This window comes from Gobio gobio, assembly GCF_949357685.1.
Source record: "Gobio gobio genome assembly, chromosome: 20".
NCBI classification, from domain to species: Eukaryota; Metazoa; Chordata; class Actinopteri; order Cypriniformes; family Gobionidae; genus Gobio; species Gobio gobio.
Window position 1 is genome coordinate 40,578,275 of NC_137113.1, and position 27,120 is coordinate 40,605,394.

Sequence of the window (27,120 nt, forward strand, 5' to 3'; positions counted from 1 at the left end):
TTATATTTTTGTGCAACGGTAAAGACCTCTTCATACCAAAATTGAAATAATAAGCTCCAGGCTGAGGTAAAAATGCAAATTCAATCATGAACAGTAGAGGGCGCAGCTCTGCTGTGCTGCCATTCTGGATAATGGTAGAATAGGATGCATGGGAAAAAAGTTTTACCAATAAAAACAAAAGTCATTTTCATCATCAAAGGTCCGCAGCAAGACATTGGTAAATTAAATATAAAGGTAGATTATGTATAAAAAAAAATTGTTTTATTTAACATTTATGTATACATTATTGGAGGTTTGCATAGTACTCTGATTTTACTGATTTTATTCATTTTGAGGAGTACAGAATCTTTATTGTGCAAGTGAGATAAATAAATGCTCACATTTAGTCTAGAACTACAATAACCATCATGTTTAGACACAACGCCTCTGCACTTATTTTTCTCAACATGGGGGCAGGAGAGCTGTCAGTCAAATGAATGTGAAAAAGTAACTCAGATATTTTGTTGTAAATTTGAAAAGTAATGCGTTACTCGACTAGTTACTTGGAAAAAGTAATATTATTACGTAACTCAAGTTACTTGTAATGCGTTACCCCCAACACTGGTCATAAGTATGTTCAGTGGTATAAATTGTAGTGTACTGTTTATGTTTACTTATTAGGGTGTTTGTCTACACTTTGTACAGCACTTTGGCCAACAGCTGTTGTTTTTAAATGTGCTTTATAAATAAATATGACTGACTGAAGACTGAAAATGTTCTTTAAAAAAGTGCAATATTGTAGGTTGCTATACGATACAAGCGATTCACTCATACCCTACTGTACTACAAAACTTGTAATAAATAATCTTAAAATGCAGGGTGTACAGTGCATATCAAACGAGGAGCATGCTTAATACCTTGTTTTCTTGAAGATGATTTGGTTAATCAGATTTTATGAAGCATGCCATTTTTATGACCTCATATTAATGACTACAAGTATGAATTTGGCTCACTGCATTGCACACTTTGCATTATACATTACTTTATAAATTTAACCTAAAAAATGCAAATTAAAAGAAAATGCTGGACAAGACATATTTTCAGTGTTTTATTAAAAAAGACCTAAAGTATTTCCAAAAAATAGAATATTACAGAAAATACATCCAAAAAAAGTACACATCTTAGGAAGGACAAAATGTGTCCTCCTATATATACTGTAGTTTTTTTATTATTTCAGTTCTCAAAAAAGAACTTAACACTTCTTTTGTCAAATACCAGACCTTTTCGTCTAGATCCAAAGACACTAAAGGTACGTTTACACGACAACAATGCACTAAAAATTGAATCGTTTTTCCTATATGCGTTTTCCACGTACTCATGACAACGTGGTCAAAACGATCCCCCTTCACACGGATCCGCAAAAATGACTAAAAATGCTGCCAGGCCAGTAGTTGGCAATGCAACTTTGTAAAGAAACACTACACGTCTATAGACTGAACACATAATTCGCATACACATGACGTCACCATTGTCACAAATTTGCGTTTTTGTAGTTTTCAAAAACTTGCACTTTGAATCCCGTTGTCAAAAGTTTTCGTTTTCATGCCCCCAAAACGCTGTTGTCGTGAAAAACACACAAAACGTTTAAAATTTTTAGTTGAAAATGGTGTCGTGTAAATGGCCCCTAAGATATAAAAATTCTAAAATTCTCACACAATACATCACCATGAACAATACATGCAATATAACAATGCTTAACTTAAACTCTGTTTTTTTGCATCCCTTAGTTACAAAAAACGCATTTAAACCGGCAAATTGTTCGTCAGGCAGAGTTCCTTCGACTGATGGGATGGATTATGGAAAATGTGCTAGTCTGAAATACTGTAAATAGTTGCGCAGTTGCTTACAGTCTTGTACAGTTCTTTCCCAGCTTAAAGCTGTTTCTTGCTTTGTAAACCGAGGGCCCCGGACACGCAGTACGGGATGATACTAACCGTGGCGAGAGGAACGGTGGCGCTCTTGCAGAATGACAGCAGGTAGAAGAGGACAGCCGTGTGTGTGGGAGGTTTAATGGAATCGAAGAGATGCAGCAGAAACAGAGAGGCGACGATACAGGTGATCCTGACATGAGCGCTGCTGCTCTTCTTGCTTTCCGTGTACAGTGGGGAGTGAAGACCGAGTCCTAGACCGAACAGGGTGCCCATGTTCCTCAACAGGCTGGCGAACGGTGTGGAGTCCAAATGGACCCAGGCTGGATTGACGCACCACCTCTGGGCTTTCTCAAGGGTCCACAGAAGGTCCACGCCCAGAGCTTTCAGGAGCACGTACAAGCCCACCGCAAAAGAGAGCAGGAACAGTGTGACGTTGAAGTAATGCTTTAGACTGGCACTATAGATCCATTTCTGTCTGTTGAAGGCCTCAGCAACAATCATGCCTGTAAAGAACAATAATAAGTCACTTGTACTACCTCGATACTTTTACACATTTCTTTTGTGCTCCAGTATCTCAAAGTGTATAACTTGTCAAAAGTTTGGAATAATTACGTTGTAATAGCCTAGAAATCTAGACGCACCCTAGCGGCAGCAAATGTAATTTGCAGCCAGGGTAGTCTAGCAACTCTCCTTTGGCTTGCGTGCGAGCTGGAAAAACCAAACTCTGGTCAGGCCAATCACATCGTGTATAGAGTCGGTGGGCGGGCTTAACATAATGATGGCCTCAGTTCCGCGTGCTACTTGTAAACAAAGAAGCTGGCGAACAGCGGTCTTTTGAATCGGCTTTGGCCGTGACTCTGGAAGACTTGGAGTTAAGCTTTTCTTTGAGAAAAGAACAAAGAACAGCACTGAAGTCCTTCTTAAGAAAGGAAGATATGTTCGGAGTTTTGCCGACCGGATACGGCGAAAGTTTAATCTATCAACTAGCTTCGCTTCACCTTCTTCGTTGCTCTGGTTGGGTGTAGCGCTATCCTATTGCGTGCAGAGGGAATTTGAAAGACAACCGTTTATCCCGCCCCTCGGATTGAGCCCTGCCAATGGTGAGTTCCCAGACCCGACATCTTGATGTGGGTCGGCTGGTCAGGCTAACGTTGTAATGTTTTTGAAATAAGTCTCTTATGCTCATTAAGGCTGCATATATTTGATTTAAAATATGGTAAAAACAGTAATATTGTGGAATATTATTACAGTTTAAAAGAACTGGGCCCGTATTTATCAAGCCTCTTAGAATTACTCACAAGAACACGGCTAAGAATTGATTTGAAATCTTGGCTTAAAAGTAAGTTATCAAGCATCTCAGTCATACTTTAAGTGTAGTGTAGGACTAAAATCTTAAGTGTCAGTCTTAGAGATGATTTACGTCACTTTGTTGTGCCACAAACAGGATTTTGGATGACGACATAGGCATGGACCAATCACTGAATAGATTTCCTTATTTAAGAATATTCTCAGATAAATTCACATTGAATGGTGAAATTTCTAAGAGTTTACATTCAACACACATTTGACAATAAAGAGTTTTGAAAAGAATGCATTATGATATACACACTGGAAACCACATTTTCCACCATGTCTTACAAATTAAACATTTTAAACCTGTGCTGTTAACTGACCTGCCTACACTCAAAAAAAAAAGGGATATGTTGGATTTACTTAACATTGTTTATTTCAGTAAACTTGCGTTTTTTAACACAAGGTTAATTCAATGCCATTTAGTTAAATCAGGTTGACATTCTTAATTTTGTCCAAAACTATTAAATTTAGCCAGAAGATGGTTTTGTTACATACATGGCATGCCCAAAGCAGTTGTTTTTTTTATTATTAAAACAACTTTAATTGTTATAAGCAGGTTAGCATTGTTATTACCACAATGGTAACCTCCAAAAACACTAACATAACAACTTTTAAATACCAACATAACAAAACATTAAGCATTAAAGGTCCCATGGCATGGCATTTTTCTATTATTTTATAATGTTTCCTGAGGTGTACTTATATTGTTATTATGATTTTTACATCATAAAATGTCATAATTTAGAAATAAAAGGCATTTTTTCTATACTGCTGTTTGCCCTGTGGCTGAAAGCCCTGCTTCAAGAGGCGCGTCTGCTGTGAGACTTCAGTAAAAACGCCCACTGTTGTGATTGGCTGACATCTTTGCATTTTAAATGAGCGGAGGGGGCGTGGTTTAACGAGGCACGAGCAGGCACGAGTCTGCCAGAGACGGATGGACCTGTGTTCACTTCTCATCAGTTCTCTCAGCATGTCTCAGTTCAGGGTGAACTGTTGTAGTTACTAGCATATACTTCAGGTTATTAGTTTATTTCTAGTCGGAGGGGCTGTCACTCATGTCAGAAAGTTAGTAACTTTAGTAAATTATGGATCAGCGCTGACTCGAGACGCGAACCGTTTAGAACGATTCAGTCCGATTTGGTGAACTGGTTCGGTTCACTAAAAAGAACCGATTCAAAAGAATGATTCGTTCGCGAACCGGACATCACGGAGATGGAGCGATTGCTAACAAAGTTATTTATAGTAACTACTGAGTTATGAGAGCGCTGTCTGTCAGCGCGAGTTTATTGTGTTTGTATCTGAGAGTTCTGAATAAACACGAGTCCCAGTCACGCCGAGTTCGTCTTCATCATTATTCTACCAACTTTGTAACACATGCAATGTACCATTACAGCGAGATGAACGAGTTAGTAAGTTTGATTAAAGCATTATTTCTAGATATGTTCCAATCATATCAAAAGCGTCAGTGATGCGCATTGAGTAACTTACACAGCGCAAACAAAGACACAACAGCAGTAATCGAATGTAATCCAGTTTATTGTGGGGAAAGCTGGCTAGCCTAGCCGGATACCCTTACGCTTACCCCCCTTCTGCTTAATCTCACGCCGCGTTTGGTGCCTCCGCTGTGGGCCAGATGCAGTACTGGGGGTCGGGGATGTTGAAGGCCGAGCTTCGGCGTGTGTGAGGTTTATCTCTAAAGATGTGACTCTGCTGGTGTTGAGCAGAAAAGACTGTATGCACATTTAAGAACAGATAGACGCGACGAGGACGTACAAAAACACTGACTCACAAGATAGAAAACACCTTTCTGTCGGGAGAGAGAGAAGCCGCAGTGTGTGCACGAATAATAAATAATTAGCTACACATCAGAAATTACTGATCACAGATCAGAAGGAACTGAAGAAAGACTTCTGTTTTCATTTGTACATCCAAACACTGAGAAACTGCCAGCGTTCACTCGTTCACAAGTAATGATCTCTCGAGCGCTTGAGCGTTTGCATGGGCGTGCCAGATTCTCTGGGCGGAGGAAAGGGAGGAAACCGTTCCTGCTTGGACGTCAAACCAGGAGACTTCAGGATTGGCTCGTCTGGCCTGTCATTTTCTCAAAGGCAGAGAAAGACAGCCAGAACTCGGTTTTACACCGATCTACATTTCTATCCACTTGGGGACAAAATTCAGGCTAGGGGAACTCATATTAATGTTGAAATACCTCATAAAATGAAAATTTCATGCCATGGGACCTTTAAAAAGTCTCTCCGTTTTCTCATCTTGTTAAAAATGCATCAAATAGCACTTTATTTAAACATTTACTCTCTGAATTCAAGCATGATGGGACGTGAAAGTCTTGTTGGATTGGGTTACTTGATAGAAACATGTTATTTCAAAATGAAAACATCAAGTTATGTCAAAGAGTAACGGTTTTAAATCAGTTTAACATGAATCAATTACATTTGAACCAGAAACCTGATATAATTGTGTTAAATCAATCTAATTGGTAAAAGTGAACAGCATCGTAAAATACTTTTTTTTTAGTTTATATAGGCTAGATTTTATGATATAATCCAAAAGAAAACCAAATTGGTGGGAGGAAGAAGCGCTACTGCTTGCTGAATTAAGTCGAATAGCGGAAAAACATTTTTTAAAAGGCAAGTTCAGCCCAACATTAACCAGCGCTGAAAAAGATGATGCCTGATGATTTTATACTTAAGTTTGAAAGTAGGAGTACATTTCATGAATTATCAGCACTTAAGACTAAAATGGCACCTTGTTTTCTATTTGAATATATATTAAAATGTAATTTATTCCTGTGATGCAAAGCTGAATTTTTACTCTAGTCTTCAGTGTCACATGATCCTTCAGAAATCATTCTAATATACTGATTTACTGCTCAATTAATATAACATTGGTGCTCAATTATTATTAATAATGGTTCTTATGTTGAAAACAGTTTTTTTCTACTTAATATTTTTGTGAAAACAGACATTTTTTTCAGGATTCTTTGATGGATAGAAAGTTTACAGCATTTATTTGAAATGCAAATCTTTTGTAGCATTATAAATGTCTTTGCGGTCACTTTTGATCAATTTAATGTGTTCTGGCTGAATAAACCTTTCTTATCCCAAAGTTGTGAATGGTAGTGTATCACAGGTTCCACAAAAATATCAAGCCACAAAAACTGTTTTTCAACATTGATAATAATAAGAAATGTTTCACCAAATCAGCATATTAGAATGATTTCTGAAGACTGAAGTATATAATGATGCTGGAAATTCAGCTTTGCATCACATAAATAAATTAAATGTTATTCAAATAGAAAATGGGTATTTTAAATTGTAATAATATTTCACAATATTACTGTTTTTACTGCATATTTAATTAAATAAATGCAGCCTTGGTGAGCAAAAGAGACTTCTTGTAAAAGCATTAAAAATCGTAAATCAATTTTAAGTTGATGGTTTCGTGAGATGCTTACCTGAAATGACACCTGCGAAAACTTGATGGGGGAAATGAGCAGCGATGAAGACTCGGGAGAGACATACACAGACCTGGACTGTCCAGAAGAGTGTCCAAAGTGAGCCACGTAAGTATCTGATTTAAAAAAAGATTATGTTTTAAACATATTGCAGAAGCAACCATTTTGAAACAAGCTCCCGATGATGCGAAAGTAGCCTAATTATGCTAAACATAGACTTACACGCTCTTGGACGATGGTTTCTTCTCTTTGCTCAGCATTATGGCGAGGATGGAGGTGACCAATGCGTAGTAAACACCAGCAGCGCCCATAGCATGACCAGATGGACTGCCTGCATCAAGAAGCACATAAGTGATCAAAGTGGTCTTTTGATGTATGATGAAACAGGTTTTAGGTGGACAAATGTGGTACTTCTAGAAGAGCAAGACGCACCTGGGCCAGTCTCGCAGGTCATGGGATACTGTTCAATATGTGGCGCTGAGCTGTTGATGTAGTAGGAAGTCTCATGGATCCACCAGTATGGACGTTCTCCAAACAGAATCCTTTAATAGATGAATCAACGGTCATTTTTTTTCTCAATTAATGATTTTATTTGACTCAAATTTGCCTTTGCTTACCATTTGAATACCAAATTGAGCCAATCTCCTATCACAGCCACCCAAATGAGCTTGATTCCGACTGATTCTTTCAGATGGAACCAGATGGGAAAGAAGATGAAGAAGGTGTTCCTCAGATCTGCCGCGAAGGAGACGAATAGAAACCATCCTTGGGCGTCTTTGTAATGGGTCTGCAGGTATTGGGTGCTACTCACCCCGAACCCGTGCACTGTATCCATCACAGCATTCATCTTAAGATGTTCTCTGAGGCAGAGCTAGTCAAGAGTGATAGTCCTCCACCACCTGCCTGTGGTTTTTATACTAGCAGGCCCACCGCCACAACGCATGGACAAACTGATCTTTGAACCTTGCACATGTGTAATAAAACACCGAGTGGAACAGAAAAAAACCCTGCTAGAGTTAAGAGCGTGTTTGTCCTGTCAGAAGAGATAACGCACAAACAAGTTACGGAGAAATAGGACGTAGAAAAGACGTAGCTGTGAAACATTGAACTCGTCTGTGACCTCAAAAACACATCCAGCCTCAGTCAACATATGCAATTGTATTTTTTTATATATATTATAAAACGTAAAGTCTACAAATATTTGCACAATTTATAAAATATTAGGTTATGAGTGATTCTTACAAATAAATAAAATGATGTTTATTACACTCACTGGCCACTTTATTAGGTACACCTTTTTAGTACCTTTTGCCTTCAAAACCGCCTTAATTCTTCATGCCATAGATTAAACAAGATGCTGTAAACATTGCTCTGAGATTTTGGCCCATATTGACTTTAACGCATCACACAGTTGCTGCAGATTGTCGGCTGCACATCCATGATGCGAATCTCCCGTTCCAGCACATCCCAAAGGTGCTCTATTAGATTGAGATCTGGTGACTGTGGCCGTTTGAGTTAAGTGAACTCATTGACATGTTCAAGAAACCAGTTTGAGATGATTTGAGCTTCGTGGTATGGCACGCTATCATGCTGGAAGAGGCAATCAGAAGATCACGGCGGTCATAAAGGGACGGACATGGTCAGCAACAACATAGATATACATAATAAAGGCTAGATGTCTCGTCCGCGCTGCTGGCCAATGGCACCTGGCGGCCATCTTGTCACAGTCAGCTCATTCACTCGTAACAGTGTTTTAATGGTGCATGTACTTTTTAAATAACCATAACTTGCTCAATTTTCTATCGATTTTCAAACTGTTTGGTTTGTTATAAACGTCAGAGATGTAGTTATGACACTGCATACTTATGGATAATTATTCATAATTTGTTCAAGCATCCAGAATTATAGCCACGTTAATAACGTTCGTAAGAAACCAAACCATTTGTAAATCCGTCAAGATTTCAGCGAGATAAGAGTATTTGTGTTCGTGCAGATCCCTCACCTTACATCAGGTACCACAGAGCCCACCAGAAAGCTTGCCTGTGACAAGATGGCCGCCGGTGATGACGTTAGAGACTCCGCCGTAAGACATCTAGCCTTTATTATGTATATCTATGAGCAACAATTCTTAAGTTGGCTGTGGCGTTTAAATGATCCTCAATTGGTACTAAAAGGTCCAAAATAACCCACACACCATTACAGCACCAGCAGCCTAAACCGCTGATACAAGGCAGGATGGATCGATGCATTCATGTTGTTTATGCCAAATTCTGACCCTACCATCTGAATGTCACAGAAATTGAGACTCATCAGACCAGGCAAAGTTTCTTCCATCTTCTGTTGACCAATTTTAGCCTCGTTTTCCTGTTCTTAGCTGACAGGAGTGGCACCGGTGTGTCTTCTGCTGCTGTAGTCCATCAGCTTCAAGGTTCGATGTTTTGTGCTTCATAGATGCTCTTCTACAGACCTCGGTTGTAACGAGTGCTTATTTGAGTTACTGTTGCCTTTCTATCAGTTGAACCAGTTTAGCCATTCTCCTCTGACCTCTGGCATCAACAAGACATTTTCACCCACAGAACTGCCGCTCTCTGGATATTTTCTCTTTTTCTGACCATTCTCTGTAAACCCAAGAGATGATTGTGTGTGAAAATCCCAGTAGATCACCAGTTTCTGATATCTGTGTGGCACCAACAACATTCAAAGTCACTTAAATCACCTTTCTTCCATTCAGATGTTCAGATCCTCTTCACCATGGCTGAATCCGAAATCGCCCCCTATACCCTCATTCACTATTCCCTACGTTAGTCCACTAATTTAGTTCACTTGAAGGAGGGAATGAAAATGAATGAGTGAATTCGGACAGCTGTTGAGTGTACATCGGCTGTACACTCGTTATTGCGGTGTACTGTGGGATTGAATGAGTGCACTCAATAACGTCCACTATGGTTTCGAACACCACTACAAATGGCTGTCCCCTCAAATAATGCCCTATTTAAGGGTATGGGGGGCGATTTCGGATTCAGCCCATGTCTACATGCCTAAATGCATTGAGTTGCTGCCACGTGATTGGCTGATTAGATATTTGCGTTAACTAGCAGTTCAACAGTTGTACCTAATAAAGTGTCCGGTGAGTGTATGGCTGCGTCTGAAACCTGGAAAATACATTTCAAGACACATTTCAAGCCAGGAAGGCACCAAGGCACGTTCTCCGAATCTAATGTTAGCTTCACTTCCTGTCTCCTGAGATCCCTTCATCTGATCGAATTTTGAAGGCAGCATATTTGTATCCTTCGCTCCCTTTGATATCCCACAATCCTGTGCATTCCATTCTGTGACAGTTGAGCTGGGGGGAAAAGATGGCGTCTGAAAGTTGCGTTTGCTGGTCAGTTTGTCTAAATGTAAGTTTTGTACCAACATTTTCTACTTCTGATGTCATTTCTAGCGAGAAATTACTAATGTAGTAGTTCAATATTTGTTTAGTTCTCACCAAAGCTCTCTCTATTTTGCTGTAGATCATTAAACGGTTACACTGCCTAAGAAGTCTGTCCGAAATTAGTTTTGTGAGGTGCCTTCATGCATAAAACGCTGCCTGCAGAGTCATTGTCTGATAAGGCAGCGAGGCAACGAGTCAGCTGCCCAGGTTTTCGGACGCAGCCCACATGTTACATAATGAATAAAACGAAGCCTATTTTAGCACCAATAAGATTTGCTTTACAATATAATTTCCCTAAGCATATTTTTAAATGTACTTGTAATGTGTACTTTTAAGTATACCGTTTTTTTTTTCTCTCTATTTAAATCAGCATAAATTAAAGGTAGTATTACAAAGTACCACCCTAAAGTAAAAAATAATTTACAATTGAAATAATTTCTTAATTTAAAACAAGTTATTTATTTATTTGCTTGTTTGTGTTTTGTTTGTTTATTTTTTAGTAGTCTGAGATTCTTTTTTGCCAAAACAAACATGTGTTGTAATTAATCTATAGACCTACGTCATTTTGACTTTTGAGAAACTAGAGCAACATTTTCCCAAAGCAAGAAGGGGAATCCTGTTCAGAAGATAATCTCAGAGCGGTGGGAGCCTATCACTCTTAAGACAGGCGTTCATATGGCTGCTTGCATAAGCAGTTTCTGATTTGCATTGAATTGCTTGTTTACATGTGTGTTACATAGTTACAAAGTAAATCAATTATTACTTTTATCTGTGATGCTTAAATGACAAGCTAAACTGAAACGAATGCAAGTCTTTTTCTAGCTGATATTTGTGGTGTTTATTCAATTATATTTTCCTTGATCGAACATATTTACAGACCATCTTTGCATCGAACAAAGCGTGAGTGGTGTTTGCTAAACTCTGCAAAAACAAAAAGGCTGTCCGAAATTGTATACTGAATAGGCATACGTTTAAAGGGTTAGTTCACCCAAAAGTGAAAATTCTGTCATTAATTACTCACCCTCTCTGTGTTTCGACACCCGTTAGACCTCCGTTCATCTTCGGAACACAAATGAAGATATTTTTGTTGAAAGCTGATGGCTGAGAAAGGCTTCATATAGGCCTCCATTGGCATTCAGTACATTAATCCTCCCAAGACCCATAAAAGGCACTTAAAACGTTGTTACAAAGTCCATCTCACCACAGTGGCTCTACAATAATTTTACGAAGTGACGACAATAGTTTTTGTGAGCAAAAAAAAATCAAAATAACGACTTTATTCAACCTCTTCTTGTCTTCCGTGTGTGCCTCCACGACGCATGCGCGAGAATATGACGTAGCGCCGGCGTTCGGGAATCCATGGAATGCACACTTAAGCCCCATTTTGAGAACTACGCCGAGACCTAAATCACGATCAATGTAGAATCCAACAGCTTAGACACGCGCGTCTTCCTCTGCTTGTAAACAAATCGCTTCTGGGTCATGTGTCCGAACGCCGGATCTGCGTCATATTCTCGCGCATGCGTCGTGGAGGCGCACACGGAAGACAAGAACAAGTTGGATAAAGGCGTTATTTAGATTTTTTTTTTGCGCACAAAAACTATTGACGTCGCATCGTAAAATTATTGTAGAGTCACTGTGGTGAGATGGACTTTGTAACAACGTTTTAAGTGCCTTTTATGGGTCTTGTGAGTGTAAATGTACTGAATGCCAATGGAGGCCTATCTGAAGCCTTTCTCAGCCATCAGCTTTACACTAAAATATCTTCATTTGTGTTCCGAAGATGAACGGAGGTCTTACGGGTGTCGAACGACATGAGGGTGAGTAATTAATGACAGAATTTTCATTTTTGGGTGAACTAACTCTTTAAATTTGAACTTACTTCACAAATGTTAAAAAAGTGTGTTCTAGTACTCCATCCGCCTTGTTGTTACAATCACGTGACCTACCTGCGTCGCTTCACCTCCATTCACAAATCCTCTCCAGTGGCCTCATGGGATAGTAAAGTGTCCTGCCAATCTCTGCAGAAGTAGTAGGTCATCCGGGTACTTTTCGCGACCATGCGGAAAACACTATGAATTCGGACACTCTTTTGACGTACTGTTTTTCGCATACTATATATTATGGAAATATTTGATTTCGGATCAGCTCCCTAGTTCAGTAGTCAGAGCACGGATGAGGGAATCGGTCATTTTAAGGGCGGTCTCAATCGCAGAGTCCTTCCAGTACACTGAAACGTTCCCTCCCTAAAAAGTCCCACAATGCACCGTAAAACCCAAGGGGCATCGATGCTCACTGTGTTCCCTTAACGGAAGTTCTGAAGCGTGAAACTTAAATCACGTAAGCCAACTCACTACACATAACGACTGATAACGACACGCAATGTATGTTTTTTAAAATAGAAAGCATTTTTTATTATATTTTAGCATAAACATACATCGCTAGACAGGTAATGTGCAGCAGGCGCAATGATATTACGCAGCGTTTGAAATAGGCGAACTTCCGTCAACATAACCAACGTGACAACCTGCTTGCACAGGGATTGTGCTGGGGACTATTTTCAGGTGCTGCGTAATATCATTGCGCCGCTGCACTCATGGTACGGCAGCAAAGTTCCTTGATTATTACGCAGGAATGAGAGTATAGTTCCTAGCCATCAGTGTTGGGGGTAACGCATTACAAGTAACTTGAGTTACGTAATCAGATTACTTTTTCAAGTAACTAGTAAAGTAACGCATTACTTTTCAAATTTACATCTAACATTTTTTTGACTGCCAGCTCTCATATCCCCATGTTGAGAGAAAACCAGAGTAAGTGCAAAGGCGTTGTGTGAACACAAGGGTTATTGTAGTTCTATACAAAATGTGAGCATTTACTCATCTCACTTGCACAATAAGGATTCAGTATTTCTCAAAATGAATAAAATTTGTCAAATCAGAATACTATGCAAACCTTCAATAATTAAATATTAAATAAAACAAATATTTGTATGCATTTAATCTGACTTTATTGACCAATGTCTTGCTGCTGACCTTCGATGATTCAGTTAAATCAGGAGCAAAAATGACTAGATTTGTTTTTATTGGTGAAGTAAGTTTTAAACTTTTTTTCTCCTGCGTCCTATTCTTCCATTATCGAGAATGGAAGCACAGGTGAAAGGTTCATTTGAGCTGCGCCCTCTACTGTACACGTGTGAATTTGCATTTTTACCTCGCATCCTGAGGCTTATTATTTCAATTTTGGTGTGAAAGGGTATTTTCATAAAAAAAATTCACAAAAATATAACTTTTTTGTTATAAAAAAAAAAAAAAAAAAAAAAAAAAAAGCCCAGCCCGGGTTAGAAAAAGTAACGCAAAAGTAAAGTTTTTTTCTTAAAATGTAACTAAGTAATGCAATTTGTTACTTTTTATGGGAGTAACGCAATATTGTAATGCATTACTTTTCAAAGTAACTTTCCCCAACACTGCTAGCCATATCGGTCTAGAAAATCACAACTTTTAATTTTCCGTCGGTCTTAGTACACGTTGTAACTACAAAAGAGTCAAGTTTTAAATAGGAAAAATATCAAAACTCTTTGGTCATTTTTTGAGCGAGATGCTAACGGTCTAATCAGATTCAATGATCTATGCTAAGCTATGCTAAAAGTGCTACCGCCAGACCCGGAGATCAGCTGAATGGATTCGAAAACGGTAAAACTCAACTGTTTAACTCTAGGGCAGTTGGAAAATGAGCCTATTTTCAAAAAAAAGTGGCGTGTTCCTTTAAGTGTATTATTTTTAAGTATATTGTTTCCGTAATAAGTACCCTTTTTTAAAGTATGTGAATGTGCTTCTTTTCCACAAGGAAAGAGCCAACTGAAATGTAAACATCTGTTTGTAAGAACACAGCACCATGAGGAACAACAAAACAAAATCAGAACAATCAGTCAGAACACGAATGGATCAATGATTTTGTAAAGCAAGACAGTATGATTCATTCCTTTTCCCATGTACAGAGTGATAAAGGATCACAAGCCATACAGATCCACTAAAGTAATATAATTTGCATTAAATGCATGACTTTAAGATGTCATCATAGTGACATCACACTCCATGAAACCAAAGACAAAACTAATCCGCGTGTCCACTCATCGTTTTTTTTTTATCAGTGTTTGCCTCATCGGCGTCATCACGGGTGAAAGGTCATGAAATCTAGGGCCCCGGAGTTCTCCAGCCAGCATGCAAACAAAACCAAACCATCTAGCCTTGAATAAAGTCCAACTAGAACAGAAAACTGGGGTCCGAGTTTAGGCGAAACCTGGCAGGCTGCCCTCATATCTCCAGTTTGATCCCCATCCCCGCACCTTGCGTCTATCCTCCCTAACCGAGCGCATTTGTCCAGGGTGAGCGTCCCGATCTCAGGCTGCAGAGATGGACCTGTTTCACAGCTGGGGGGTGAACCTAGCTGTCCATTTGCAGACAGAATTCCGGGAGTATGAGAATCTGTTTCATTGGGTCTCCTCGGTGGCGGATCTCCACACCACATTCTTCGTGTTTTTCCCCATTTGGTTTCATCTGCACAGAGACGTGGGTGTTAAACTCATCTGGGTAGCCGTGGTTGGAGACTGGCTAAACCTCGTCCTGAAGTGGTGAGATGATGATTTGTGTATTCTTAATTAAAAAGTTTCTCAAGGGGAAAAGAATCACTGAACTAGTATATATAACATTATGCTGGTACATAATAAATTGGTGCATTATCAGAAATATTGACTCTTTTTATATTAAGTGTCTTTAACTACCATGTACTGACATTTAAATTAATGATACAATGCACTTGCTGTGTACATGCATGTCTTTATATTGAAAAAAATACCTGCATGTAATTACAGCTGTAATTAACCTGTAATTAGACTGTTGACCCTTGCCTTACGCCTTAAACCTACCCATACCACCAACCCTGTCCCTAACCTTACCCGTATTACACTTAATATAAAGTGGGACCAGAAATATACAATTTTAATTATTTCTATTAATATTCAACGTGCATTATTTAAGTTGTTATTCATGAAATAAATATTATTTATATTCAATTGTGTTCTATGTTATCTTTGTGCTCCTATTCTCCCTTTTCAAATAAATTAATAATTTAAATATTTCTATATTTTGTGATATTCATAGGGTGCTTTTCGGTGAGAGGCCGTACTGGTGGGTGAATGAGACTAAGTTTTATGGCCCTATAAAACATCCTGAACTGCAACAATTCCCCATCACTTGTGAAACTGGACCAGGTATACTATAATATGTATTGCATAGCTATCTTAAATACTTGATTTTGATTGGTCAGTCACAGCTTTCTGTGGTCACAGACTTGGCCATGATATCTAGTTTTTCTCTACAGTCTCTTTCTTTTCACACAATACATCTTGGCGCTGATAAAAGCTGCCCAATTTGAGTTTGTTTTTGTTTTTTTGCAATAATAACTGGCTGACTGTACATTACATCCCCTTCTTATTACTTTATAATTGAATATGCTATGTGTGAATTACAGCTCCAAATAAAATCTGATACTCTATAAACCAGTAGTTATGCAATTTAACTGATCTATTCTGCTGATCTAATCTCTCATGTGGAAATGGATCTGGCACCTGGTTATCGTACCGTTCCAGTTCAAGGGCCGTCACACATATTACTTACTAGTAATATTACACATATTGCTGGCGAGTATCCATTCATTCTTGACCTGAATTACTACTCTGGAACAATTAAAATGGCTCATAAATAGCCTGATATGAACTGATATTTTATCTAAATGGCTGCTTGTATTCTGCCTAAGGTGGTTTGCTGGTTTTATCTAGTTTTAGCTGGTCTCCCTGTCTGGAAAGGTGAAGGGCCCTGTCATACACCCGGCACAATGCGACGTCAGGCGCGACGGAAGTGTTTTTTTCTAGTTTCAGCCCGACGCAGTTATCATTTTCACGTCCAGCGCCACGTTGTTTAAATAGCAAAGGCACTCGCGCCCATCTGTTCGCCCATGTGCGTGCTGGTCTGAAAACAAGGTGTGTTCAGGCGCATTGTTGGCACCTGAACATACTTAAATCCGAGTTCCCACATAAACATATTAAGTATTCTGTCCATTTTATCACGAAATTCAAACGATAAATGCCGTTTTGATGCTATTTAATGTGACGTGGCAGATAACTGTGTAGGCGCGTCAGTTCAAGCGGCAGCACGGCGCGAGTGAATGCGATTATCCCTTCCTAGTCAAAGAATAAACATGAATTAACATCTGAAGGTATGTTGAGGATACATTACAACTTACTGAAACATAGTATATCTCGTGTAATCGCTCAATCAGTGTTTCAACGGTGGAAAGACGTCAATAAAACAGCTTGTAAACAATGTCATGTAGCATTACTTTTACCTCAGGAAGTCATTCAGAGTCCACAGAAATCCCAGCCCAGTTTTGGTTTAAGTTCTAAATTAAAACTCAAAACAATGAAACAATTCAGATTACTTTAAATGTTTCCGTTTTGAGAACTCAAAAGAAAAGGAAAGTTCTAAATACTCATAAAAGTTCATTTGTTTGAACTAATTTGTTTAATTTGAGTTGGCTCTACTCAAACCAATTAATTATTTTGAGCGTCAGTGTTTACAGTGTTTAAAGGGCCTTGACATTTTCCAAAAATGTTACTTTTTTTGGTTATTAAATAAAAAAGCAAGCCCAGCCCAACTGAGGAAAAAGTAACAGAAAAATAACACAAAAGTAACACAATGCATTACTTTCCTAAAAAACTAACAAAGTAATGCAATTAGTTACTTTAGGCAGTAATGCAATATTGTAAAGCCTTAAAGGGTTAGTTCACCCAAAAATGAAAATTCTGTCATTAATTACTCACCCTCATGTCGTTCGACACCCGTAAGACCTCCGTTCGTCTTCGGAACACAAATGGAGTTATTTTAGTTGAAATCTGATGGCTATGAAAGGCCTCCATTGGCACAATGCACGGTACACTCTCAAGACCCATAAAAGGTACTAAAGACGTCGTTACAAAGTCCATCTCACTACAGTGGTTCTACAATAACTTTATGAATCGGCGAGAATAGTTTTTGTGCGCAAAAAAACCCTAAATAACGACTTATTTAGTGATGACGATTTCAAAACACGGCCTCATGAAGCTTCGAAGCGTTATGAATCAGTGAGTCGAATCATGATTCGGATTGCGTGTCAAACCGCCAAACTGCTGAAATTTGGCGATCCAAACTGCTCATTCGACTCACTGATTCATAGCGCTTCGAAGCTTCATGATACCGTGTTTTGAATTCGTCATCACTATATAAGTCGTTATTTAGGGTTTTTTTGCGCACAAAAACTATTCTCGCCGATTCATAAAGTTATTTTAGAACCACTGTAGTGAGATGAACTTCGTAACGACGTCTTTAGTACCTTTTAAGGGTCTTGAGAGTGTACCATGCATTGTGCCAATGGAGGCCTTTCAGAGCCATCAGATTACAACTAAAATATCTTAATTTGTGTTCTGAAGATGAACGGAGGTCTTACGGGTGTCGAACGACATGAGGGTAAGTAATTAATGACAGAGTTTTCATTTTTGGGTGAACTAACCCTTTAACTGTTTGTTTGTTTTTTTTGTCAGGGAGCCCGTCGGGTCATGCCATGGGTTCTGCAGGAGTTGGGTATGTAATGGTTACAGCAGTGCTTTCCATTGTTGCTGAAAGAAAAATGCCTCCTTTAAGTTATAGGTGAGTCTGAGACATGAAAAGTAGATCTGTGTCTTAACATCTCAAAAAAACAACTGTTTTGAGGGCTTAATGTTTCACTATACAGTAATGTCTGCTTTTAGATTTTTACAGTTGATGCTCTGGATGCTTCTGGGTTTGGTGGAGTTACTGGTGTGCATGTCTAGAGTTTATCTGGCAGCCCATTTCCCACACCAAGTTATCAGCGGAGTTATTTCAGGTAGGTGTCTTCTTTTTTTGTGAGTGGGTCAATGACCTCGAGGGCCCTATAATACATGCGCAATGCGATGTGACGCAAGTGTTTTTTGCTAGTTTCAGCCAGATGCAGTTACCGATTTCACGTCCAATGCCACGTTGTTTAAATAGCAAATGCACTCGCGCCCATCTGTTCGCCCATGGGCATGCTGGTCTGAAAACGAGGTGTGTTCAGATGCATTGTTGACGTGTTGCTATTTTGAGGCAACTGAAAACAACTGCGCCATTGACCAACAAAAACCTGCTCTAAAGTCAATAGTGCAGTATTTTGTGTGTTATTTAAAGGGCGTGTTAGTAATATGCGCATATAGGCAGTGCACAACGTGCATACACTCTGCTTATTACGCACACAGGGACGCGTAGCGGCATATACACATTTTTAAATATTAAAAATAAAAATTCCTCTCTGGAGAAGTGTTCAGTCTTTCCACTCGCAAATTCCGGCATGTAAATAGTGAATCCGCCATGGTGCAAGCGCAACTGGCTTTTAAAGGAATGGGAGATGAGACTCGGATTGGTTTATTGTGCGTTACGCCCAAAACACACACATGACTCATTAAGAGACTAGGTAGAACCCTTTTGGACCACAACCGTTTTTTTCGTCGCTAAACTAGCAAAAGTGGATTCGGACACGCCCTAAGTGCACCTGCGCCATGCGCTTCAGACCATGTGCTTAGATCATTAAAATAGGGCACAAATTGTCCATGATGGAAAAAAGGATATATATTTGAAGAATATAGTTCTTTGTATAGTTCTGTGCGCTTTGCATTCATGTTGGTTTAGAAAAAAGTATATTTTAAAGAAACTAGCTGATATAAAATAAGTTTTTTGAATATATATAATATAAAATAAGTTTTTTAAATATTTAATATTAGTTTGTTTATTTTATTTCAAGTAACACTTTTTTATGTTTTAGTTTTGGTTTAGTTATCTATAATAACCCTGACCTGAACTTTTCATGGAAGGTAATTTTCTGGTAATGATCTAATATATTAATAGGCTTATTGAACTTGACACGCTGTCATTTGGAAGCTAAAAGTTTACGAATAATAATAAGCAGTGAAGCAGCCACAGTACAGTACTTTTTTCTTCATCATGATATTAGGGCACTTGTACCACCCATTTTTGCCTTTTCTTTTTTTTTGGTCTCCAAAAATGAGCATCTCTATATTCACTTTACAGTGCATCAGCGTTTTATATTGCTTCCAGACACTCTGACAACTGTTGGTCTTTTATTTCCAGGTATAATTGTAGCAGAAACATTCTCCAAAGTGCAGTGGATCTACAACGCAAGTCTGAGAAAGTACTTCAATGTCACGCTGTTCCTGCTGCTCTTTGCGGTGGGCTTCTATGTGCTTCTGAAAGCTCTGGGTGTGGATCTGCTCTGGACATTGGCAAAGGCCCAGAAATGGTGTGTGAAACCAGAATGGGTCCTTATGGACACCACCCCCTTTGCCAGCCTGTTGAGGAACATGGGCACCCTGTTCGGTCTGGGGCTTGGTCTTCACTTGTCACGCAACAATGTAACAAGAAGCAAGAAACACATCAGCGCCTCTTTCAGGACAGGATGTATTGGTGTGTCATTGGTGTTGCTGCAGCTTCTGGATAAGATGACGTTTTCCTCGAGGAACCTGTTACTTTTCTACCTTCTGTCATTCGGCAAGTGCGCTGTTGCTTTGGTGCTTCCCACTGCACTTGTTCCTGGAGCGATGTCTTGGATTTTACATGGAAACAAGCATGAAAAGGACCTGTAGGGCAATATTCGTGCAAAACTTGAACTTGGTGAATGGTAACCATAGAGTTTGACTGATGCAGTTTTGCATCGCAATCGATTTTCAAGACCGTTCAGCAAACATTTTTGCTGTGTGTCCTTTAAAAAATACCTCAGATGGCATGTAAAGGATGGGTGGATACTAGGGCTGTCAAATCGATTAACATAAATGCAACATAAATGTTTGTGTTTTTATAACGTGTGTATATACGCGCACACACACACACACACACACATGCATATATATACAATACAGTATATACACTATATTGCCAAAGGTTTTGGGACGTCTACCTTTACATGCACATGAACTTCCCATTCTTAATCCATAGGATTTAATATGAAGTTGGCCCAACCTTTCCAGCTTTAACAGCTTCAACTCATCTAGGAAGACTTTCCACGAGGTTTAGGAGTGTGTTTAAGGGAATTTTTGACCATTCTTCTAGAAGCGAATTTGTGAGGTCAGGCATTGATGTTGGATGAGGAGGCCTGGCTCGCAGTCTCCACTCTAATTCATCCCAAAGGTGTTCTATCGGGTTGAGGTCCGGCCAGTCAAGTTCCTCGCTCATCCATGTCTTTATGGACCTTGCTCTGTCATGTTGGTACAGGAAGGGGTCATCCCCAAACTGTTCCCACAAAGTTAGGAGCATGAAATTGTCCAAAATGTCTTGGTATGCTGAAGCCTTAAGAGTTCCTTTCACTGGAACTAAGGGGCCAAGCCCCACCCTTGAAAAAACAACCCCACACCATAACCTCCCCTCCACCAAACTTTACACCTGGCACAATGCATCAGTCAAGTACCGTTCTCCTGGCAACCGCCAAACCCAGACTCGTCCATCAGATTACACCACTGCATCCGACGCTTTGCATTGCTCTTGGTGATATAAGGCTTGGATGAGCTGCTCGGCTATGGAAACCCATTCCATGAAGCTCTCAACACACTGTTCTTGAGCTAATCTGAAGGCCACACAAAGTTTGACGTCTAAGTATTGACTCAGCAGAAAGTTGGTGACTTCTGTGCACTGTGTGCCTCAGCATTTGCTGACCCTGCTCTGTGATTTTGCGTGGCCTGTTTTTTTTGCTGTTTTTCCCAATTGCTTCCACTTTGTTATAATACCACTAACAGTTGACTGTGGAATATTTAGTAGTGAGGACATTTCACGAATGGACTTATTGCACAGGTGGCAACCTATCACGGTTCCACTCTTGAATTCACTGAGCTCCTGAGAGCGACCCATTCTTTCACAAATGTTTGTAGAAGCGTCTGCATGTCTAGGTGCTTGATTTTAGACACCTGTGGCCATGGAAGTGATTGGAACACCTGAATTGAATGATTTGGAGGGGTGTCCCAATACTTTTGGCAATGTAGTGTATAAATATGCTATAATACACATATTATATAAACAGAAACTTTTATGTTAGATGCAATTAATTGCGATTAATCAATTTGACAGCCCTAGTGGGTAAAAAAATTGGTATAGGAACAATGGTAAGTAACACATTGAATTGATGTGCAATTTATAAGTATAAAAACTGAAAATGGTAGGCTATAAAATGTGCTCCAATAATCTTTCTTATTTACAATTTTGAAAAATCAATATTGCAAATGAATAGAACCTATTGAGTATAAAACGCTGCATTATGAGACATTGAATTGAATTGTTTCAGAGCTGAACTTTTCAAGATGTTCCCACTCTCGAATCCTCTCATGACTATGATGAATAGTGGCTGTGGTTATCACTCAGATCTTTCCAAGATTATTTGAGCATGTTGTTGGCAAGTCTTCATATTCTGGAGCCTCCCTGCATATCTTGTTATCTGTGAATGGTTTTAAAGGAGGCTGGCCCATTCACTAAGTAACTTTCATTCAGATCTTATGTTCAAAGGTCCCTCAGTCATGATCTGTGCATACAGTGCGGCTGTGTTCTGTACATTGTTCCTATGATAGCTGTTATAGGAATCATTCATCTCAAAGCGAGTTATTGCACCATTCAACTATATCAGAATGCTTGGAGCTACACATTAACGTCCTACCAAAACCTGGCTTTACATGAACAAAGAACAGATTCTACACATTCCGTTAGATTCACAAATGGATATTTGTACGTATGTACAAATGTATGGATATGTTTACGTTATATACTGAATTTGATTCTAATGCAGTACTAATCCAAGAATATCCCATGGCATCTTTTTATGACTTTAATTATGGAATACTGTCTCTTGGATATGTCTATAATTCTTTCTTTTTTTTTTATAAATTAACAATGTAATTGCATGCATGCATGTCTTTCAGTTTTACTTACAGACTTTATCTGCTCATGATGTCGCGTAATGAAAGAATAAATGTTTACAGTGTGGAGGCATTGTTTGTTTCTATATTGCTTATGCATGTGAAACTTATCACCAAAATTTTTTCCAGAGCCAGAAGGCACCAAATTCATTCATTAAATTGGGTTTTAGTTTTTTAGAACGTGAAAGTTTTTCTTTACGTTATGTTTGGATCGTTAAAACTGTTTGTGTTATAATAAAATATTTCACTTTCCTGAAAAACATCCATATTGATTAATTTTCCTCCCGAGGACTGCTTTTAAATATTAACTTCCTTTCCTGACTTTTCTCTAACCTCTTTTATAGACGTTTAAATTTTGTTCTTCTGTGGGGTTTGTGTTGGGCGTAGTAGGCCAAAGTGCAGAACATTTTGTTTATGCGCTTGGTGGCCTGGAGAATCTGCGGCCCGTTACATCACAGACTGCACAAACATCCTTATCAATGTTGTTCACTCCTCACTGAAGGTTACAGGTTGAACGTGTGCAATACAGCACTGCTCTGTCCTGGACAATGCTATTTGGTCATTGGCTGTGAAAAAAGTATATTTGATGCAAAAATTCTGTCATCGTTTACTCACCCTCATGTCGTTCCAGACCTGTAAGACTTAATCGATTCATGTGGATGAGTTTTACGATCTTGAACTTTTGGAAGCGAAAAAATGGTAGTTGTGACAGAAATCTCTTTATCTCTGATATTTAAAATATCTTCATTTGTATTTCAAAGATGAACAAAATACTTTTGCATGTTTGGGTGAACTAACTCTTTAACCTGTATTAGTTTATTTCTTCTGTTAGATGGTGAAATGTACTTCCATGCACCCTAAAGAAGTCAACTTTAGCATATACTTTTAAAAAGAGCACTTTGAACTGAATGTAAATTTGTTGGACGCTTAATTGTTATTTTATGATTAAATAAAAATGTATGTAGTTTTCTATAAATGTATAGAAAATGTTGTAATCTTAACTTTTTGACCCTTTTAAGTAGGACTTAAGTACATCTTTATACACTGTATTGCCAAAAGTTTTGGGACGCCTGCCTTTACATGCACATGAACTTAAATGACATCCCATTCTTAATCCGTGGGGTTTAATATGGAGTTGGCCCACTTTTTGCAGCTCTAACAGCTTCAACTCTTCTGGGAAGGCTTTCCACAAGGTTTAGGAGTGGGTTTATGGGAATTTTTGACCATTCTTCTAGAAGCACATTTGTGAGGTCAGGCACTAATGTTGGATGAGAAGGCCTGGCTCGCAGTCTCCGCTCTAATTCATCCCAAAGGTGTTCTATTGGGTTGAGGTCAGGACTCAAGTTCCTCCACACCAAACTTGCTCATCCATGTCTTTATGGACCTTGCTTTGTGTAATCATGTTGGAACAGGAAGGGGCCATCCCCAAACTGTTCCCACAAATCTGGGAGCATAAAATTGTCCAAAATGTCTTGGTGTGCTGAGGCATTAAGAGTTCCTTCCACTGGAACTAAGGGGCCAAGCCCAACCCCTAAAAAACAACCCCACACCATAATCCCCCCTCCACCAAACTTTACACGTGGCACAATGCAGCCAGGCAAGCACCGGTCTCCTGGCAACCGCCAAACCCAGACTCGTCCATGGGATTGCCAGACAGAGAAGCGTGATTCATCACTCCAGAGAACACGTCTCCTAGAGTCCAGTGGCGGCGTGCTTTAAAGTGTACATTTTATAATTTTGTCATCACACCCACTTGAACACTTTGGCCAAACTCCAGATATACATAATCTAAGGCCTGGGACACAATAGACGATTTTCAAATCTTAATCGATTTTAAAACTGTAGGAGACCACAGACATAAGGGCAATTTCAATAATTTGTTTGCATTATAATCCTCAGAATGCACACACTAAAAGATTTGTCTGGACTGCGAGACCATGTAGTAACATTTCCACAGTGAGACGAGATCTCACAGAGACTCTCGAGATCAAACGTGACTTGAGGAGAAAAGCAAATGGAGGACGATCGACGTCATCAGCTGGTTCTCCTGGTGTGAGTTATTTTACGCGGAAAATAAGGAGAAAAAAAGAATATGGGTGATCTTTCTCAATGCTCAACTTTCTTGGCATGTTCTGTTTGTTGATGTCAAGTTTCAGCTATAGAAGCACACAGCATCCGGTTGATGAAGCTTGCCGCTCTCATTGGCTATTGTGGGTATGACGTCAGAGGCAGCCCGATCAAGAAATGTAAATATCAGACATTTGTTATATTTTACGATATGGGGAAGTGCGATAAGGAGCAGGAAAATAAATGTAATGACACCACAAAATTGAGGGGTGCAAATCGGGCTCAAAATTGGGCTTAAAATCAAGTGTGTGGCCAGCCTAAGTAGACAAGTGGTCAGGTGCAAAAACTGCAAGTGTGGGTATTTGGACAGGCCCATAATCATGAAAGTAATCTCACTTTTAGTACACTTAAGTGGCCTTTTATTTTATAAATATTATGTTATCTGCAAGTACAGATTGTAGTAAACTATAAGTGCTCATTCATTATAAATAAGCACACTACTTTTTCTCAGGGGCAAGTGTAGTAGTCTAGTTCCTACACAGCCAACATTCGTAGGTGGGTGATTGTCTGCTGCGGGTTCAATAATGGCCCCACTTGTTCCAAATTGGACAGGTGGGCCCCAACATGCGCTGGACCCATCTTGGCCCCAGATTTAGGTTTTATGTTGGTACTACAAGGTTACATGAGCTGAAATATGGGTTTTAAGTGGGTTTCTCCACAGGTTTCATGTTGGCCCCATACAACATACCCATGTGGGGTATATATAGGGTTTCCCTGGACTTTAGGTGCTGCCTAAAGGGAACTAGGGATCATTTGCACAACCCATCTGCATAATGGGTCAGAAGCTTTCAATATTCAAAACAAAATCTGTGAACAAATCATCCAGACTAATTTTGTGACTTTGATCAACTGATTAAAAATGTTTACTCTATACGGTTACATTACTATCCTCAAGAACATTCATTAATGTGCTGAGGAGGATTCTTTTTTTATAGAGAATAACAACCTAAATGTTGGTCTGTTCCTCACACAAAGCTATGCTTTGACTTCAGGTGACTTAGAATATAGTGCACAAGTCGAATTCACTAAATGTATGATACTTTTATTTTGGTTTTGTGTCCTTCACTCCCCATTCATTGTAAAAGCATGACCAGCATATTCTTCAAAATATCTTCTTTTGCATTCCTTAGAGGAATGAAAGTCTTGGAACAACATGAAGGAGAGTAAATGATGACAGAATTTAAAAATGTTGCAAGAAATCACTAGCACTGTAATCATGTGATATTTTCCTTCCACCTAAGCAATCACACTCTCCTTATCGTTTTTTTATCGCTGTAGTACAGAGTCTTGAGTGGGTCTCTTCCTCTTTGTACGCAGTGATAAACAAGATTTGGTCAATGGACTCCTGCTTAAAAAAGGTTAATGACTACTTGGCCTGTTTTCCAGTCTATTGCATGAATGATCTGCAATAAATTAGTTATCCACACACACACACACACACACATACTCACACAGACTTACAGTACAGGTCAAGTTGGCCCAAGTTGAGGGGTCACCTCGGCTGACGTATTTAATGAAAGATGGCACAATCCTGCTGTGTAAGAGTTGAGCAACAGTTGTCCATGCGTAACAGTGGTGGACGCTTGTGCTCACAGACCTGCTGTGCTTGCAGGAGCACAGGCTGTTCAATGAATAAAAGGTGAGCCTTTGATTTATTCTGTCTCTTTTTCTTGGATTGAATATAAAACTATACTTTATTTAAGTTTATTTTTTGAAAATATATGATCATTTATTAGCATCAAGGCCAAAAAAAGGAAAAAAGAAAGCAAAATATTTCACAAAAGATTCATGTTAAGTTTTACATGATAAAAAATGTATGCTGCAAATCATTAAGACAAATGTATTTGGGGACTTGATTTGGTAGTTTTCAAACAATCACCTTGAGACCTTGAATAAAAGTTTGTTTGTTTGTTGATTGATTACATATGCCACTTGGTTTAATATTTTGTTATTAACAAAATGGTGGAGTTTATTGATTTATTGGATTTTTTATTGTAATGTACATTGTATAATTTTTATATTAAACTGATTATTCAATAAAAACAATTGTTCACAAAACATTACTAAAGCATTTGTAAGTCTTTAATGTAGAAAACACATTTTATAGCAAATTAATTATGCATAGACTATTTCCTCAGTCGTAGTTATAACAAAACAAATAGAAAATAAATACAAATCTAATTTTGTTTCACACAAAGCAACAATAATTTGTTTTGCAAGGAAGTCAAGAAAATCAAAGGTAAACATGTGACAGCTTATATTACATAAGTCTAGCTCACAATGCCAGTGTTTATGTACTGATCTAACAAAACCCTAAATCTATTTGGGCAATGTGAATGGCTTTTACTGCATTCATAACATTTTGAAAAACTGGACTGTAAAGATTCATCTTGGACAATGGTGCTCCACTCAGTCACTCTGTGAAGAAAAAAAAATGTTGTGATGACCACAAATCTGAAATGACTAAAGACTGCATAACCATTTGATATGGTTCTGGTACTCACAAGATCATCCAGATCATCCATGGCAGGTGGCTCTCCTTTGTTCTTCATGTCATTAAGCATCTGCATTACAAAACAGTCATTATATTTTGATAGCAACATACAACGTCCCGTGACAATAAGTGAAATGATAACAGCATCATCCAGAATGATAATTGCATCACCCAGATTAAGAGACTTACATCTACATACTGCTCATATTCTGCCATGCCATCTTCCTCCTCATTCTCCCAGTCCCTCCAGTTATCAAAGTCTACTAACAGCCATGCTGG

The 27,120-nt window shown here is 38.8% G+C and overlaps 3 protein-coding genes across 3 annotated transcripts in view; 1 reads left to right on the forward strand and 2 right to left on the reverse strand.

Moving 5' to 3' along the window:
- Nucleotides 1-1,072: 1,072 nt before the first annotated feature.
- g6pc1a.2 (glucose-6-phosphatase catalytic subunit 1a, tandem duplicate 2) lies at nucleotides 1,073-7,726 on the reverse strand. The gene is made up of 5 exons (XM_079801743.1): nucleotides 7,353-7,726; nucleotides 7,168-7,277; nucleotides 6,958-7,066; nucleotides 6,736-6,851; nucleotides 1,073-2,413 (listed from the first exon to the last, which is right to left on the reverse strand). The coding sequence occupies exons 1-5, from the start codon at nucleotides 7,580-7,582 to the stop codon at nucleotides 1,911-1,913; spliced, it is 1,068 nt and encodes a 355-aa protein (XP_079657869.1). The 5' UTR covers nucleotides 7,583-7,726; the 3' UTR covers nucleotides 1,073-1,910.
- A 6,703-nt stretch (nucleotides 7,727-14,429) lies between these two features.
- On the forward strand, nucleotides 14,430-22,475 carry g6pc1a.1 (glucose-6-phosphatase catalytic subunit 1a, tandem duplicate 1). The gene is made up of 5 exons (XM_079846192.1): nucleotides 14,430-14,795; nucleotides 15,325-15,434; nucleotides 17,799-17,904; nucleotides 18,006-18,121; nucleotides 19,399-22,475. The coding sequence occupies exons 1-5, from the start codon at nucleotides 14,578-14,580 to the stop codon at nucleotides 19,908-19,910; spliced, it is 1,062 nt and encodes a 353-aa protein (XP_079702318.1). The 5' UTR covers nucleotides 14,430-14,577; the 3' UTR covers nucleotides 19,911-22,475.
- Nucleotides 22,476-26,407: 3,932 nt separating this feature from the next.
- Nucleotides 26,408-27,120, reverse strand: part of ptges3l (prostaglandin E synthase 3 like) — a 9,263-nt gene continuing 8,550 nt past the window's right edge. Inside the window, exons 5-7 of the mRNA XM_079845468.1 lie at nucleotides 27,031-27,120; nucleotides 26,852-26,911; nucleotides 26,408-26,765 (exon numbers count right to left, since the gene is read on the reverse strand). Coding sequence (XP_079701594.1) covers nucleotides 26,757-26,765; nucleotides 26,852-26,911; nucleotides 27,031-27,120 — 159 coding nt within the window. The 3' untranslated portion in view covers nucleotides 26,408-26,756. The remainder of the gene's footprint in view (nucleotides 26,766-26,851; nucleotides 26,912-27,030) is intronic.